Consider the following 18,895-nt stretch of genomic DNA (forward strand, 5'->3'; position numbering starts at 1 on the left):
ATCCCTCCTATTCTCTTTCTGCGTTGCTTAAAATCTGCCTTTCTGAAATCTAACCTTGAACTTTGAGTCTTCACATGTCTTCCTCCTCTAGTTATCCAAAATTCTATAATAACATGATCGCTGCCTCCTAGGGTCCCAGCCACTTTTACCTCCTCAACCATTTCCTCCCTGTTTATAAGGATTAGATCCAAAGTAGTAGATCCCCTTGTTTTCTCCCTTCAGAGGATGCAAGTACAAATAAAATCAGACATTATAGTGTAACTAACTAATCAATGATTCAAACAATAGGAGGGCCCTGCTCACAAGAGCTTACAAACTGTAACGGGTCTGGGAGGTGGAACCTCTGAGCAACTATACAAAGGGGCAGTCCTTGTAAGGAAGCGGGTGGCTCCCAGGGAAGGCGGGCAGGTAGTCACGGCAAGTGACAGGGACAGTCTCTGGGTAGAAGGGCAGGAGGTCACGGCAAGTGACGGGGACAGTCTCTTGACAGGCGGATGGTCACGGCAAGTGACAGCAGGGTAAGAGTCTCTAGACGGGCAGGTGGTCACGGCAAGAGACAGCAGGGAGAGAGTCTCTAGATAGGCTAGCAGGCAGGTAGCAGGTGAGCGCTCCCAGGTGAGCGGGCAAGAGTCTCTGGACAGGCAGGTGGTCACGGCAAGTGACGGCAGAGCCTCCAGGTAGGCTAGCAGGCAGGTAGCAGGTGAGCGCTCCCAGGTGAGCGGGCAAAAGTCTCTGGACAGGCAGGTGGTCACGGCAAGTGACGGCAGAGCCTCCAGGTAGGCTAGCAGGCAGGTAGCAGGTGAGCGGGCAAGAGTCTCTGGAAAGGCAGGTGGTCACGGCAAGTGACGGCAGAGCCTCCAGGTAGGCTAGTAGGCAGGTAGTAGGTGAGCGCTCCCAGGTGAGCGGGCAAGAGTCTCTGGACAGGCAGGTGGTCACGGCAAGTGACGGCAGAGTCTCCAGGTAGGCTAGAAGGCAGGTAGCAGGTGAGCGCTCCCAGGTGAGCGGGCAAGAGTCTCTGGACAGGCAGGTGGTCACGGCAAGTGACGGCAGAGCCTCCAGGTAGGCTAGCAGGCAGGTAGGAGGTGAGCGCTCCCAGGTGAGCGGGCAGGCAGATCCATAGAGAGACTGACAGGAGTTGGAAGGCAGACTGTCGGACCGCAGGAATGCAAGCAGATAGACTGGAACCAGGTAGGTATCAAGCAGAGATCTGGCAGGTAACTGGCAGGTATCTGGTAACGGGACCTGAGGGCTGAAGCAGAGTTGAAAGGCTTTGCAACAACATTGCTCAGGCACCTCCATTTTGGAGGAGGTGCCTTATATATGTTGAGGTCCTCCGGCCATTGGCCGGGGACTCCTTAGGACGGCGTTAGGCCCCTTTAAGAGAGGGGGAGCGCGCGTGCGCCCTAAGCACAGAGGCCGGGAAGCAGCGCGCGCTGCCAGCAGAGCGGGAGGAAGCTGCTGGGCACGGAGCGGAGAGGTGAGGGGAACAGCGTCCCTGCCTAGCAGGAGGCAGGGACGCCGACGCTACAGTACCCCCCCCTTAGGCCCCCCCTTTTTTAGGCCAGAGAGAAATTTATCAAGGATGAGAGGGGCATGGATGTTCTCCTGGGGCTCCCATGTTATCTCCTCAGGACCAAACCCCTTCCAATCCACTAGAAAAAGGGACTTTCCTCTTACCCTTTTGGTGGCCAGAATGTTCTCTACCTCAAACTCGTTTTCAGCGGAAACCGGTGCAGGAGGCGTACCTGTAGACTTGGAAAAAAAGTTAAGTACCACGGGTTTGAGTAGAGATACATGGAAGGAGTTGGGAATCCGCAAATTGGCCGGGAGTTTCAATTTATAGGCCACCGGGTTGATTTGTTTGATAACTTCCAGTGGGCCGATGAACAGAGGCCCTAACTTGTAGGAAGGAATCTTGAGCCGGACATATTTGGACGAGAGCCAGACCTTATCTCCAGGATGGAATTGTGGTGGATCCAGATGTCTTTTGTCAGCCTGTTTTTTCATCCGCTCGGATGACTGAAGAAGTGCGGATCTGGTACTTTCCCAAATGGAGGAAAATTCATTAACGAGAGATTCCGCAGCCGGATTGTCCACCGAGGTGGAGACGGGAAACGGGATCCGAGGATGCTGACCGAAGACTACAAAAAACGGGGATTTTGAGGAAGATTTGCTCTCGTGATTATTGTAGGAAAATTCGGCCCACGGTAAAAGATCCACCCAGTCGGAATGGTGAGCATTAACAAAGTGCCGGAGGAAACTGGTTAAAATTTGGTTGATCCGTTCTACTTGACCATTGGACTGTGGGTGATAAGCGGAAGAAAAGTCCAAGGTGACCCCCAGCAGTTTACACATGGCTCGCCAAAAGCGAGAGGTGAACTGAACCCCTCGGTCGGATACGATGTGGAGAGGAAGACCATGAAGACGGAAGACATGATGGATAAAGTCTTTAGCTAACTCTGATGCAGACGGGAGACCCGGCAGGGGAATAAAGTGAGCCATTTTGGAAAAGCGGTCAGCGACCACCCATATGACCGTACAACCGGCAGAGACAGGGAGGTCCGTTATAAAGTCCATAGCTATATGCTGCCACGGGGCAGCAGGTACAGGAAGAGGAAGGAGACGGCCAGCTGGCAGATGTCTCGGAACCTTGTTGCGGGCGCAGGACACACAGGCTGAAACTAAGTCTATTACGTCCTTGTGCAGGGTAGGCCACCAGTAGTGCCGGGTAATAAGCTGGAGGATCTTTTTCTGACCAGCGTGGCCAGCTAGCTTGGACGAGTGTCCCCAGTGTAGAACCTTCTCACGATCAGGTACAGATACGAATGTCTTACCGGGTGGAAGACTATTTAGATTCACGGGGGCCACCTGCATTACTTTGGCGGGGTCGATGATGTGTTTAGGCTCCTCCTCAAGATCAGAGACCAAAAAGGATCGGGACAAGGCATCAGCTTTGATGTTTTTGTCAGCCGGGCGAAAATGAAGAATGAAATGAAAGCGGGCGAAGAACAAGGACCACCGGGCTTGGCGCGGGTTAAGTCTCTGGGCACTCTGGAGGTAAGCCAAGTTCTTGTGGTCCGTGTAAATTATTGCCGGGTGAAGAGCCCCCTCAAGCAGGTAACGCCACTCCTCCAGTGGCAGCTTAATGGCCAACAATTCTCGGTCTCCTATAGAATAATTGTGCTCAGAAGAGGAGAAGAGTTTGGAGAAGAAGCCGCAGGTTACCATTCTTCCGGAAGACTACTTTTGGGTAAGTACCGCTCCGGCTCCGGAGGAGGAAGCGTCGACTTCTAGGAAGAATTGTTTGTTGCCGTCCGGACGATGCAGCACAGGGGTGGAGATAAAAGCTTGTTTTAAGGAAAGGAAGGCCTCCTCTGCTTCGGGCGGCCATTCTCTGGGATTAGCGCCCTTACGGGTGAGCGCCGAGATAGGAGCAGTCCGGGAAGAGAAGTGCGGAATGAAGAGGCGGTAGTAGTTGGCGAAGCCCAGGAACCGCTGAATAGCCTTCAACCCCTCTGGTCGGGGCCACTTCTCGATGGCAGACAGTTTCTCAGGGTCCATTTGTAGGCCGGTCTGAGAGATTATGTAGCCCAGAAACGGAAGCGAGGTCTGCTCAAAGAGGCACTTCTCATATTTAGCGTAGAGGTGGTTCTGCCTGAGCCTGAGCAGGACCTGACGAACGTCCCTCCGGTGAGTGAGAAGATCCGGAGAGAAGACCAAGATGTCGTCCAGGTACACCACTACGCAGGAGTAGAGAAGGTCACGGAAGATGTCATTGACCAACTCTTGAAAGACGGCGGGAGCGTTACAGAGACCGAAGGGCATTACAAGGTATTCATAGTGGCCGTCCCGGGTGTTAAATGCCGTCTTCCATTCATCCCCCTGACGGATACGGACCAGATTATACGCCCCACGGAGGTCCAGCTTGGTGAAGATTCTAGCCCCCCTCCGACGGTCAAATAATTCAGGAATGAGCGGAAGGGGGTATTTATTTTTCACTGTGATCTGGTTAAGGCCTCTATAGTCTATACAGGGACGGAGTGAGCCGTCCTTCTTTTTGACGAAGAAGAAGCTTGCTCCCGCCGGGGAGGTAGATTTCCAGATAAATCCCCGGGCCAGATTCTCCTCAATATATTCAGACATGGACCGGGTCTCAGCAGTGGACAAAGGGTAAATACGCCCACGGGGAGGAGTAGCGCCGGGCATCAGGTCGATAGGGCAGTCGTATGGTCTATGAGGGGGTAATGTTTCTGCTTTTCTTTTATTAAAGACGTCCGCAAAAGACCAATAGGGAACCGGTAGGCCGGGTAGATTGGCTGGGGTAGGAGAAGGACGAGCAGGATGAACGGGAATTAAACAAGTCTTAAGGCAGTCCTGTCCCCAGCGAAGAACTTCTCCGGTCTGCCAATCAAGCACGGGTGCATGTCTCTGGAGCCAAGGTAGGCCTAGCAAGAGGGCGTGAGAGATTCCAGGCAGAATATGGAAGAAGATGCTCTCAGAGTGCAGCATCCCACCTGCAGAGTTATGGATTCGGTGATGAGTTGGATGGGATGTGGCAAGAGGCCCCCATCCACGGCGGCGACAGATAAGGGTACAGCCAGAGGTTTGCGGTATTTCTCTACCAGACACTGAGAAATGAGATTTCCGGCAGCTCCAGAGTCAAGCTGAGCCAGTTCAAAATAACGGTTCTCCCCGCAGATGATTGAGACCGGCAGCATTAGAGATGGAGAGGGTTTACTGTCTAGGGCGACCTCTCTGAGCGATCCTAGACACAGGCGTTTCCCGACCTCTCCGGGCAGGAACGGATCCGGTGCTCCTTACTGCCACAGTAGAAGCAGCTCCCCTCGGCACGGCGTAATTCTTGACGGGTCTTGACCATCTTGGTCTGGTCGACCTGCATAGGCTCGGGTGAGTGCGCCGGGGGAGTAACGGAGGAAGTGACGGGTCTCTGGAAGGTAGGGGCAAGGCAGGAAACCTCCTCTCACGGGTGGCCTCTTTGGTGCGCTCCTGGAACCGGATGTCAATCCGGGTGGCAAGTGTAATTAAGTCGTCGAGAGTGGTAGGAATGTCCCGACCGGCGAGTTCATCTTTAATACGGCCGGACAGACCCTCCCAGAAGACAGACACCAGGGCGTCGTTATCCCAGGCAAGCTCCGAAGCAAGGGTACGGAAGCGTATGGCATATTGGCCCACGGTTAGACTTCCTTGGCGGAGGCGTAGCAGAGATGAGGCGGATGAGGTCCTCCGTCCAGGTTCGTCGAAGACCTTCCGGAAAGCCGTGAGAAATGCTGGCAGGTTGGACACCAGAGGGTCTCCTCTCTCCTATAGAGGATTTAGCCAAGCCAGCGCCTCCCCCGTGAGATGGGACATGATGAAGGCTACTTTGGCTCGGTCGGTGGAAAACTGGTGTGCCAACAGTTCGAAGTGCAGAGTGCACAGGTTAATGAAGCCCCGTGCCTGACCGGGATCTCTGCCAAAACGAGGTGGGGCGGTGAGGCGGAGACCGGGAAGACATGCCATGGAATTGATGGGCAGCGACGCTGCCGGGGTAGGAGTCGTGCGACTGGAAGCAGGTCCCGAAGAGGTAGTCAGTGTGTCCAGGCGAGAGTTAACACTACGCAGGTGGCTCAGGATGGAGTCCTGTTGGGACCTCTGACGGGAAAGTTCATGACATAGGTCCGAGAGCGAGGGAGTTTGGGTGCCACCGGGTTCCATGGCCCGAGCAAACTGTAACTGGTCTGGGAGGTGGAACCTCTGAGCAACTATACAAAGGGGCAGTCCTTGTAAGGAAGCGGGTGGCTCCCAGGGAAGGCGGGCAGGTAGTCACGGCAAGTGACAGGGACAGTCTCTGGGTAGAAGGGCAGGAGGTCACGGCAAGTGATGGGGACAGTCTCTTGACAGGCGGATGGTCACGGCAAGTGACAGCAGGGTAAGAGTCTCTAGACGGGCAGGTGGTCACGGCAAGTGACAGCAGGGAGAGAGTCTCTAGATAGGCTAGCAGGCAGGTAGCAGGTGAGCGCTCCCAGGTGAGCGGGCAAAAGTCTCTGGACAGGCAGGTGGTCACGGCAAGTGACGGCAGAGCCTCCTGGTAGGCTAGCAGGTGAGCGCTCCCAGGTGAGCGGGCAAGAGTCTCTGGACAGGCAGGTGGTCACGGCAAGTGACGGCAGAGCCTCCAGGTAGGCTAGCAGGCAGGTAGCAGGTGAGCGCTCCCAGGTGAGCGGGCAGGCAGATCCATAGACAGACTGACAGGAGTTGGAAGGCAGACTGTCGGACCGCAGGAATGCAAGCAGATAGACTGGAACCAGGTAGGTATCAAGCAGAGATCTGGCAGGTAACTGGCAGGTATCTGGTAATGGGACCTGAGGGCTGAAGCAGAGTTGAAAGGCTTTGCAACAACATTGCTCGGGCACCTCCATTTTGGAGGAGGTGCCTTATATACGTTGAGGTCCTCCAGCCATTGGCCGGGGACTCCTTAGGACGGCGCGTGCACGCACACCCTAAGCACAGAGGCCGGGAAGCAGCGCGCGCTGCCAGCAGAGCGGGAGGAAGCTGCCGAGCACGGAGCGGAGAGGTGAGGGGAACGGCGTCCCTGCCTAGCAGGAGGCAGGGACGCCGACGCTACACAAGCTATGAGGAAATTGGGATGATACAAAAGGTGACACCTTTGAGATGTACAAAGCTGCAAAAAGAAGGAATGCTGTAGATCACTAATCTACTTGATTTCATACAAAGGCATGCAAAGGATTTTTGTGTTCAACTTCAAACAAATCTGACGACAAAACTGTGTCGTTCTCAGGGGATGCCATTTTATTTAGGTATTCTTCCTTTTCAGCATTATATTGCACAGCAGCATACAAAACCCTCGACTGTCCACAGTGCGCAGATGCAAGGGCTCCATGTGCCACTAGGTACATAAGATTTTAGTTGAATCCTGCTCCCCAGTTTTAATATGTAATGTACAGTGAAGGAAATAAGTATTTGATCCCTTGCTTCCAGTTCATCCATCTTGTTTGTCAGGCTCCTGTTGCTGTTTTTGTAAGTTCACCCACTGACAAAAACATGAACAGTCTATAATTTTAAGGGTAGGTTAATTTTAACATTGAGAGATAGAATATCCCCCCCAAAAATCAAGAAAATAACATTATATAAATTAGATAATTTTTTTTTGCATTTTGCAGTGAGAAATAAATATTTGATCCTCTACAGACCAGTTAGATGCTCCAAATCAGCTCATTACCTGCATTAAAGACAGCTGTCTTACATAGTCACCTGTATAAAAGACTCCTGTCCACAGACTCAATTAATCAGTCAGACTCTAACCTCTACCACATGGGCAAGACCAAAGAGCTTTCTAAGGATGTCAGGGACAAGATCATAGACCTGCACAAAGCTGGAATGGGCTACAAAACCATAAGTAAGACGCTGGGTGAGAAGGAGACAACTGTTGGTGTAATAGTAAGAAAATGGAAGAAATACAAAATGACTGTCAATCAACATCGATCTGACGCACCATGCAAAATCTCACCTCGTGTTGTATCCTTGATCATGAGGGAGGTGAGAGATCAGCCTAAAACTACACGGGGGGAACTTGTTAATGATCTCAAGGCTGCTGGGACCACAATCACCAAGAAAACCATTGGTAACACATTACGCCTTAAAGGTTTAAAATCCTGCAGTGCCTGCAAGGTCCCCCTGCTCAAGAAGGCACATGTCCAGGCCCCTCTGAAGTTTGCCAATGAACACCTGGATGATTCTGTGAGTTATTGGGAGAAGGTGCTGTGGTCAGATGAGACAAAAATTTAGCTGTTTGGCATTAACTTAACTTCCTGTGTTTGGAGGAAGAAGAAGGATGAGTACAACCCTAAGAGCCCGTGAAGCATGGTGGGGGAAAAATACTTTGGGGGTGTTTTTCTGCAAAGGGGACATGACGACTGCAACGTACTGAAGGGAAGATAGATGGGGTCATGTATGGCGAGATTTTGGCCAACAACCTCCTTCCCTCAGTAAGAGCATTGAAAATGGGTTGTGGCTGAGTCTTCCAGCAAGACAATGACCCAAAATATACAGCCAAGGCGACAAAGGAGTGACTCAAAAAGAAGCACAGTAAGGTCATGGAGTGGCCTAGCCAGTCTCCAGACCTTAATCCCATAGAAAACTTATGGAGGGAGTTGAAGCTCCGAGTTGCCAAGCGACAGCCTCAAAATCTGAATGATTTAGAGATGATCTGCAAAGAGGAGTGGACCAAAATTCCTCCTGAAATGTGCGCAAACCTCATCATCAACTACAAAACTGACAGCTGTGCTTGCCAACAAGGGTTTTGCCACCAAGTATTAAGTGTTGTTTGCCAAAGGGATCAAATACTTATTTCTCACTGCAAAATGCAAAAAAATGTATTTAATTTATACAATGTGATTTTCTTGATTTTTTTTTTTTTTGGTATATTCTTTCTCTCAATGTTAAAATTAACCTACCCTTAAAATTATAGACTGTTCATATCTTTCTCAGTGGGCAAACTTACAAAAACAGCAACAGGAGCCTGACAAACAAGATGGATGAACTGGAAGCAGAAATATCTACAGGTAACTATGACATAGTGGGAATAACCAAGACATGGTTAGATGAAAGCTATGACTGGGCAGTTAACTTACAGGGTTACAGTCTGTTTAGAAGGGATCGAAGAAGTCGGAAAGGGGGTGGAGTCTGTCTATATGTAAAGACGTGTCTAAAGCCTACAATATGGGAGGATGTATGGGAGGGAAATGAGGAGGTCGAGTCCTTAAGGGTGGAGATACATGGGGCAAAAAACAATAATAAAATTATCATAGGAGTCTGTTATAAACCACCAAATATAGCAAAAGCCACGGAAAGTCTATTAATGAGACAAATAGACGAAGTAGCAAAAGATAACGAGGTGATTATTATGGAGGACTTCAACTACCCCGATATAGACTGGGAAACCGAAAGCTGTAGATCTCAGAAAGGAAACGGGTTTCTGTCAATTATCAAAGACAATTATTTGTCACAACTTGTGCAGGAACCAACTAGAGGGACGGCCCTTTTAGACTTAATATTAACTAACAGGCCAGGCAGAATAACTGAGGTGCAGGTCGGGGGGCACCTGGGAAATAGTGACCACAACATTATACAATTCCACATGTGCTTCAGTAGGGTGCCCAGCAAGGGAGTCACAAAAACACTGAACTTCAGGAGGGCAAAGTTTGATCAGCTAAGAGATGCCCTTCACCTTATAGACTGGGATAGTATCTTCAGTAATAGGAGCACGGATAGAAAATGGGAAATTTTCAAATCAGTCCTACATAGTCACTGTAGAAGGTACATACCTTATGGGAATAAAAGGGCTAGGAATAGGAGGAAGCCAATGTGGCTAAATAAGGAAGTCAAGAGGGCAATGAAAAACAAAAAAAGGGCTTTTGGTAAACTTAAACAAGAAGGCAGCGAGGAAGCGCTAATATCTTATAGGGAAAAAAACAAAATCTGTAAGAAACAAATAAGAATAGCAAAAGAGGAGACAAAGAGACTAATTGCCAAGGAAAGTAAAACGAATCCCAAACTGTTCTTTAACTATATAAACAGTAAAAGGATTAAAACTGATGGAGTTGGACCATTGAAAAATAACCTGGGTAAAATCATAGAGGGCGATGAGGGTAAAGCAAACCTACTCAATAGCTTCTTCTCCACTGTTTTCACAAAAGAAAACAATTTATCGGAGGAAATGCAAAGTGATAAAGTAAACCCTCCGCTAAATATCACCCACCTAACCCAGGAGGAAGTTCAGAAACGCCTAAATAATATCAAAATAGACAAGTCACCAGGCCCAGATGGCATACACCCCCGGGTACTAAAAGAATTAAGTAATGTGATAGACAGACCGCTGTATCTTATATTCAAGCACTCTTTATGGACAGGGACTGTCCCACTAGACTGGTGCCAAGCAAATGTGGTACCAATATTCAAAAAGGGGTCTAAAAGTGACCCTGGGAACTATAGACCAGTAAGCTTAACGTCTGTTGTGGGTAAATTGTTTGAAGGATTTCTTAGAGATGCTATTGTAGAATATCTTAATGATAATAACTGTCTAACTCCATATCAACATGGATTCATGAGGGATCGCTCCTGCCAAACAAACCTGATCGCCTTCTACGAGGAGATGAGCTCACAGCTGGACCGGGGAGAGTCAGTGGATGTTGTATACCTTGACTTCTCCAAAGCGTTTGATACCGTGCCACACAAAAGGTTGGTTTATAAAATGAGAATGCTTGGTCTGGGGGATAATGTGTGCAAGTGGGTAAATAGCTGGCTGAGTGATAGAAAGCAGAGGGTGGTTATCAATGGAGTAAGCTCAGGGTGTGTCAGGGTTACTAGCGGGGTGCCTCAAGGGTCTGTCTTGGGCCCTATATTATTTAATATATTTATTAATGATCTAGTGGAAGGGTTGCATAGTAAAATAGCAATATTTGCAGATGATACTAAACTTTGTAAAGTAGTTAATACAGATGAGGATAGGGCACAGCTACAGGAGGATTTAGATAAATTGGGGAGTTGGGCCAAAAAATGGCAAATGGGATTCAATGCCGATTAAATGTAAGGTCATGCACATGGGAAAGAAACACAGCAGTCACCCATACATATTAAATGGGAAACCGTTGGGGAAATCTGACATGGAGAAGGACTTGGGCGTCTTGGTTAATAGCAAATTAAATTGGAGTGCCCAGTGTCAGGCAGCAGCTGCGAAGGCAAATAGAGTCATGGCATGCATCAGAAGAGGAATGGGGGCATATGATGAGAACATTGTTCTTCCTCTGTATAAAGCGCTGGTAAGGCCGCACTTAGAATATTGTGCACAGTTCTGGGCTCCGGTGCTCAGGAACGACATATTGGAGCTAGAGAGGGTACAAAGGAGGGCGACTAAGGTAATAAAGGGAATGGAGGGACTAGAATACCCAGAGAGGTTGTTAAAATTAGGCCTATTTACGTTGGAAAAGAGAAGGCTTAGGAGAGACCTCATAAACATGTATAAATACATCAGGGGGCAGTACAGAGATCTCTCCCATGACCTGTTTATACCAAGGATGGTGACAAAGACGAGGGGGCACACTATGCGTCTGGAGGAAAGGAGGTTCCTGCACCAGCATAGAAGGGGATTCTTTACGGTTAGAGCCGTGAGACTCTGGAACTCTCTGGGAGAGGAAGTGGTGATGTCCAACTCACTTAATGAGTTCAAGAGAGGCCTGGACGCCTTTCTTGAGAACAATAAAATTACATCTTATGCTTAGTGATAGTTAATTAATCCAGGGATTTAATCTGACTGCCAGATTGGTGTCGGGAAGTGAATTTTTCCTCAATGATGTAAATTGGCCTATACCGCATGGTTTTTTGTTGCCTTCCCCTGGATCAACGCTGCGGAATAGCTGCAGTGCACAAGAAATAGGCTGAACTGGATGGACGCTTGTCTTTTTTCGGCCTTATAAACTATGTAACTATGGATCAAGTATTTATTTCCTTCACTGTATAGCACTGACCTCAGTGGGGGAAATTTATTTATAAAGGTAAGTGTCACGCAAGGTGCGGGAAAGACTTAGTGCAACACAAAGGGAAGAGGGAAAGGGAGCCCAGACTCTAGGGAAAGGGGGGGAAGTGGAGACCTCCTAGGTAGAGCTAAGGTCACCCTGTCTCCCCTAACGTCCCTGTATTGGCTCTTCACCAATCGCTGCATGCGTGCCTCGCCCTGTCTTTCCCTGGCATATGGCTAGGTAAGGGAGGAGATGAGCACTAGTTGACCTCCACTAAACACTATAGACAATAAGGGTGCTCAAACAGGGGGAAAGCTTTAGCTTTACACGGCTCCAGACAAATGCACATACGTCCTCAAGCTCCAGAGAGGAGGAAGTACTGCTCTTACTAAAGCCTTCACAAGTAGTAATGAATATCGTTAGCACCTCCCTCTGAAACACAGCAGGTATTTATACACCCAGGCTGGGTGTTAATTAGCCAGAGGGAGGTAGCTGCTGGGTCCTAGAGACAGCCTCTAAGAAGATGTCTGTAATGCCAAACATAGAGCTCTCCTGCAACCAACTGCAGGGCGACTGTCTGTCACTTCTGACACACCCGTGACAGTAATAGACGTAATTAACCAGTTTATCTCCAGCTCATGGTCATCTGGGTAAAATCATGACCGTAATTTCTAATGCACAATGATCATCATACAAAGTTCTCTTCCTATACTAACTAGTTCGGCCACCATGTGTATTCTTCCCCAGCTATGCATTCATTATTACGGGGATTTAATCTACTCAAAGTAGATCAATGCTTATACGCACACACATTATTTGTATCACATTTGTAATAATGGTGTATCTGTCACTGCTCAATCGGTAGGAATCATTTCACTTCTTTTCATTTTTTATTTTTAATAAATTTTGTTTGTTTGTACAGAAGTCTGAACGTTTTTTCTGACACTAAATAGGACTAAGGAATGGAAGTGTTCAGTGAGAAATTTGATCAATCAAGTTCATGGTCTCTCAGCAATGAGGTCATATGATGAAGCATAACACCTGCATGCTTGCTAAACTATGCAAAACTGTGTAAAAAGGATTTTGTTCCTCATTGCAAGCAATATCAGAAAAAATAAGGCTGATCTCTCATTGGCTCCTGTAATGTGGGCCAGTATTTTTGTATATTTATTCTTTTTTTGTGTTAGACAGAAGATAGAAAGGAGTCCTCAGTGGTTGACATATTATAATGACTAATTGAAAAAGTGATGGTAAATAGCAAAGTTCCTGGACTACCTAGGTCCCTTCATCAGGCATGATTTAACACAAACATTAAAGGGGATGTCCGGGCTTAAGCTACAAGTCTGCAGTTACTCTATGTGACTGCAGACTTGTGATTCCTTACATTGCATGCACTGGGCACTGTGAGGTTTCCCTGATACGGGCGGTCATGTGACCGCAAGAATGTGATATGCATACTCCCTGCCATATTCGGACTAGATGGCCACATCCAGTCTAGTCCGAATGTGGCAGAGAGTATGCATATCACATCCTTGCAGTCACAGGAACACCCACTCCCGCTGCCGGAGAATCCTTACAGCACACAGTCTGCACAATGTGAGTGACAGGACACTGCTTCTTAGCTGCAGCTCCGGAGCGGCTCATTCTCCCCAGCTCCTCTGCAGCAGCGGTCGCATGGATTACAGCGGGGGACACCTAGGAGAGGTGAGTACATGGATTTTATTATTTTATTCTTATTTTTACAGGTATGGACACTGCAGGTTCATACTTCTACTACCGTCATCATGGTCCCTGCTGGTGCTGATCGCAGTGCCAGCATAGACCCATGATGAGAGCAGCGTTCAGCACCCGGCGCTTGGGAACAGCACTAACTGTAGCGCTGATTCCCAAGCGCCGTCCATGTGATCCTGATGCGGCACACGGTTGCCACACGTGTGACACACACGGACACGGATATCTCTGTTACCAGTTTTTCTGGTACCGGAAATATCCGGACGTGTGAAACCGGCCTAAGTCTGAATATCTGGCTCGGATTCCTTAATAATTTTTCAGGCAAAATAAGACACACATTTAATGAAAACCCATCAGGCCCCATTATAGTCAATGGATTCTGTCTTCTGAAACAACAATCTTCTGCATAAATTCCATTTTTCTATTCCTACAATGGAACAGCATTTTTTTATTCCCAGTGCAGATGAGAATTTAGAATTGATGTAGTCTGTAATCTGACATCACCATTAATTTCCAGTATGCCAGAAATGCTGATTGCACTTGTCATCTAAAGCAACCTCTGATATTCTGGATCACATCTGTTATCAGAGCCGTCATTCCCTTTATCAAAATGTCAAACTCGACAGAACTTTCTTAATAATTACAATTACCAAGCTGAAGTTTCACGAGATAACAGCAGCAGGCCCCCAATCCATTATTGCATCTGCCCTTTTTTGCTGAGTTTTTGGTGTTTTGCGGCTTCTTTTCATTTGCCCCATATTCACCTTTCCATTTGCCCCTTTTTCTAAGTCATCTTTTTGTGTTAGTCTAGTTCTTCTTTTTAGCTCACCACTGAAGGTGAAGATTGGGGTTTCCAGATGTTTTGCCTGATTCATCATTTGTGACTTTTTTTTTCTTAAAAAGTTGCAAAATTTGTTGCAAATGTACCCCAGCCCCCTCCACCTCCACCCTACCCAAGTGATTTTATGTATTGTGGCTCAAATTATGAGACATTTTAATGGAACATGCGGCTTTTTTCGCTATGAAGTAGTAAAACGGGTAAAAGACAAAAATAAAGAGCATTTTTTTATTTTGTGCAAAATTCAGGAACGGTGTCCGCCTCGTCAACTTCCAGACATTCCAGGACATTCCGTAAAAATAGGGCACTTTATTACTGTCTGTACAAAAAAATGTAAAGCGTCACTGATTTTTTTTTTTAAGCTTAAGAAACTTATACAAAATATTTTGACAGCAATTATAATTTAAGTAGTAATTATTACTTTAGAGTTCACATTGAATGCAGCTCATGTCTTCATATCAGAATTGTGGGCTGTTGTCAGGTTGGCAACCCGGAACCTCGTGCGCCATTTTGAAGAATCTTGTGTAGACAACATCAGTGAATGTCACAAGACAAAAAAAAGGAAAATGGATTTTAAAAAATGGCAAATGAGGAATCGGGCCCCCGCCTATGAGGAATCGGGTCCTTTGTATAAAAAGCAGGCCTCGCGTATGAGGAATAGGGCCCCACGTATGAGGAATAGGGCCCCTGCGTATGAGGAATCTGGTCCCTTGTATAAAGAGCGGGCCCCCGCGTATGAGGAATCGGGTCCTTTGTATAAAAAGCAGGCCCCTGCGTATGAGGAATCGGGGCCCTGCGTATGAGGAATCGGGGCTCTGCGTATGAGGAATCTGGTTCCTTGTATAAAGAGCGGGCCTCTAGTATGAGGAATCGGGCCTCTGCGTATGAGGAATCGGGCCTCTGCGTATGAGGAATCCGGCCCCCTGTATGAGGAATAGGGCCCCTTGTATAAGGAGCGGACCCGCTGTATGAGGAATAGGACCCCCGCATATGAGGAATTGGGTCCCATGTGCCTCTTTCTACAGTAGTGCCCATACATTGGTCCTCATTTATCACAACTAAAAGAACAGCTACCATTGTTGCCCATAGCAACCAATCAGATTGCAGCTTTATATAAACCGCTGTTGTAAAATTAAAGCTGCGCCCTGATTGGTCGCTATGTGAAGCAAAGGTAGTTTTTCTCTTTGCTATATCTGCCGGCATCTTTGCCATGAAAGCGCGCCTCACACATGGAGCCAGCACTGACACTAGTGACATCTGCAGCATCCATGCCATCCTGACAGAAACTGCCGCGCACCGAGGACCAGGAACCATTTAAACTCCCCTCCGCAATTTCACCACGCCCACAGCGGCTCTCGGCGATTGTGATTGGCTCCCCCAGAGCTCATTTCCATTGACGTCAGTAAAGGCTGGAGGTCACAGGTTTGCGGCGCTCTTATTGGCTGCGGCTTGTGTGAGAGCGGCGGTGGCGGTGAGGGAGAGACCGCCGGGAGGAGGGCAGCAGAACTGCGAAGGGGAGAGCGGTGCAGGCACACAGCAGACTGCAGCACTGCGGGGTGTAATGACAGGCGCGCTGGCCGCACATAGCGTACGACTGCGAGCAGAAGAGCGCCATCTTAATCCATTGGGGCATCCTCAGCGCGTCGTGTAGCGCCGGCAGCGGGGCATGTGCGTCCGGACAGCGCTGCAGGTCTTTCCCTGCGGTGTTCAGGGGGCGGGGAGGGGGAATCTTCCTGTTGCCAAGAAAAGCGGAGTGTGCGAATGTAAATAAGCCTCTTCCTCCTCCTCCGCTGCTGGAAGATGATGATGATGATGATGATGATGGTGATGAGGAGGAGTCCCAGGGTCCCCACCAACTCTCCGTAGCCGTGGAGGGGACACCGAGGAAGGTCTGTGCCTTGTACCCACCCGGGGAAAGCCCTCCTGCCCACCTGGTCCCGGGGAAGGGCGTGGAGGACGCAGCGAGCTCCGGGCATCCTTCCTCCTGTGCAGCCGGGCACATGCAGCCATACGGGGACACCATGATGCCATGCTGATGCTGCACGGGAGACCAGGCGATCACCGGGATCTACATGTCCCAGCCTCGGCCGATCTCTGATCGCAGGATAGTTCTCTCTACCGGTCCCCCCGGGGACATGCAGGAGAGCGGCAGAGACTGACGGCAGCCACCAGTGCTTGGGATCGGGCTAAGGAGGCATCAAAGCATGGGCTGTGCTCCAAGCATTCACATCTCTGACAGCAGGGTGGTGTATCACAGCGGCAAAGAGTCTGACGACTCCAACTCTCCACATCAGACCAACACTGTACTGTCTCCGCAGAGCAACTCGGTCCCGGGATTATTCATTAAGTCCTCCAACACATCCACTTATAAGGTGAGGGCTAATGCCTCTAAGAAAGCCAGGAGGGCGAGCAGCCAGAGCATGGAGGCAGAGGTCCCCAGCAGCAGATCCAGTGTGAAGGTAACAGCAGGGCAGGGGTTACTGCACCTCTGTGGATCTGCCATCATCCAGGCCATTAATCCCCATCCCCTCCCCATAGGGCCCTGTGTACCTCTGCTCCCACACTGTGCGCTGCCTCCTTATTTCTCACCAAGAGCAATTAATCTGACTTTCTGCTAATGAGCGTCCCATTCACGCCATATGTTTACCAACGGGGCGTTCCTCTAATAAGGCCCAGGGACCTGTCAAAAAAAACCCGATTTAATATCTCTATCTGATTGCAGGGCCTGCTTCTCCCGCTCTCGCCGGTTGTATTTCATTTGGTGTAGCCTTGTGTCAGTGTTATACGTCAGCTGGTAAATATTGATATTTGTATGGATATTTTTTGGCAGTGGTTAATAATGGCTGAATGAAATATTTAATGTTGGAGGGGGGGGGGGTGGTGTTAAAAAAAAGAGCGGCTTGTTAGGAGCTGTCAACCTGTTAGATGGATAGGGAACCAGGGAATTTGCTAAATTCTCCTTGCAGACTGCTCCTTTCATAGAGAGCTGTAGAGAAGGCAGCGTTCTGTGGTCTCAGGCCTACGACCGGCTGCACAACAGGATCACACAGCGACTTGGAAATGCTTCTCCTATTCTGTAATTGGAGCTTAGCTGCTTCATTCACTTTTAGGATAGATAGAAATCTAGCAAATTGGCACCGTGGACATGAAACAGTTAATTTACAGAGCACTTCTCTTGGAATACACATTTACTAGTCCTTGGCTCAGCCTCCTCTGAGTTTGTCTGTATTTTGGCTTTGTGTACCAGTTGACAGTTCTTTTTGTTTATTTTTTTTCTTCTCCAGAACTTTTCTGACTTGGGCCACGTTCACACGTTCAGTATTTTACATCAGTATTTGTAAGCCAAAATCAGGAGTAGAACAAATGGAGGGAAAGTATAATAGAAACACGTCACCACTTCTGTATTTATCACCCACTCCTGGTTTTGACTTACAAATACTGATGGAAAAAACGGAACATGTGAATGTGGCCTTAGGCTAAGTTCCCATGATGAGAATTTGGTGCATATTTATCTGCACAAAAACCGCAACATATTGTTCAAGGAAGGTGTTTGATACTTCTAGAAATCTCATGCCAACTGTGCTCTTGTTTTTTGTTTTTACGGTGCAGCAATTGACCTACAGATTTTAATCTACTTCTATTGCAGTAAATATTCCTTTTTGTTTTTGAGGATTTTTTTTCCCCATAAACTTGAATGAGATGAGAGATATCTGTAGGTATAAAAGCGCATGGGTTTTATCGTGTATCTGCACATGACTGTATCAATTAAGTTTTGTCAAAATAAAGTATTAAAAACAAAGCCATTTTATTGAAAAAACGTGACCTATCAAAAGCTGATAAAAATGCAATAGAAAACATAGTGGCCTAATTTTAGTAAATTGGTGCAGAAAATTTGCAGCATCAAAAAGCGTACCACATTCTCATTGTGGGAACAGAAAAAAAATATCTTTGTACAGTTTTAGCCAGTAGACAAAAAAAATAAAATTAAAATTTGAGAGTCCTCAGTGGTTGATACTTTTTTAATGGCTAACTGAAAAGATGGTAACAAATTGCAAGCTTTTGAGAATACTCAGGTCTCTGATACGCTGCCTGATGAAGAGACCGGAGTAATGTCTTAGGTTGCTATTTGTTACCATCTTTTTCAGTTAGCCATTAAAAAGGTTTCAACCACTGAGGACTCTCAAATCTTAATGTTTTTCTTCATTGTGGGAGCTTCACTTTAGGCTTGTGTGGTGTCCTCACAATCAGCGCACTTGTTAACTGCTGATACAAAATATCTATATAGAATCAATAGAAAATGACATATTTGCTTGTAGAAATGTTGTGTTTAATATTAATCATTTGTGATCTGCGCAATCCAAATATGGGTAAGATCAGTCCGGTCAGTCCTCCGTGCAGGGTTACATGTAGGCCACAGAAAATGTCCAGAATAAAGGTAGTTGTGTGTGACTAATCCAGACTAGGGGCTGAAAGTACAAGGCTGCACTACATGTGCATTATGTGTGGACTGGTTGTACCTAGGATTATTGATCTTTGGCACATGCGGAGCAGCAGCGATATATAGAGGTATACAGGTGTGTGTGTGTATAGAGAGATATAACATTTTCTTCTGTATGTGGCAGTAATACAATGGCGATATGGCACATTTAGGCTAGGGCTGAGCAGAAATCTAATGATTCCCTTTGACACAAATGTTTCCAAATGTGTTAAAGGGGTTGTCCACTACTTGAAATGCCTCCTTCTTAAATGATGTAGTTTCCCCGAGTAAATAGAAACTTATGCTCTCCTCTCACAT

At 47.7% G+C, this 18,895-nt stretch overlaps 1 protein-coding gene across 3 annotated transcripts in view; it reads left to right on the forward strand.

The window, feature by feature from the left end:
- PDE8A (phosphodiesterase 8A) overlaps positions 1 to 18,895 on the forward strand; it is a 364,761-nt gene that overhangs the window by 146,319 nt on the left and 199,547 nt on the right. Inside the window, exon 1 of one of the 3 annotated variants that reach the window (XM_073653108.1) lies at positions 15,524 to 16,559. The exons of 1 other annotated variant lie outside the window; for it this stretch is intronic. In XM_073653108.1, the coding sequence (XP_073509209.1) occupies positions 16,305 to 16,559 (255 nt within the window). In that variant the 5' untranslated portion in view covers positions 15,524 to 16,304. Of the gene's footprint in view, positions 1 to 15,523; positions 16,560 to 18,895 lie in introns of those variants that run through there. One more of the 3 variants, XM_073653109.1, reaches the window with a different exon arrangement.

Source organism: Phyllobates terribilis, unplaced genomic scaffold (assembly GCF_046119375.1).
Source record: "Phyllobates terribilis strain yellow unplaced genomic scaffold, ASM4611937v1 Scaffold_11__3_contigs__length_659146591, whole genome shotgun sequence".
NCBI lineage: Eukaryota > Metazoa > Chordata > Amphibia > Anura > Dendrobatidae > Phyllobates > Phyllobates terribilis.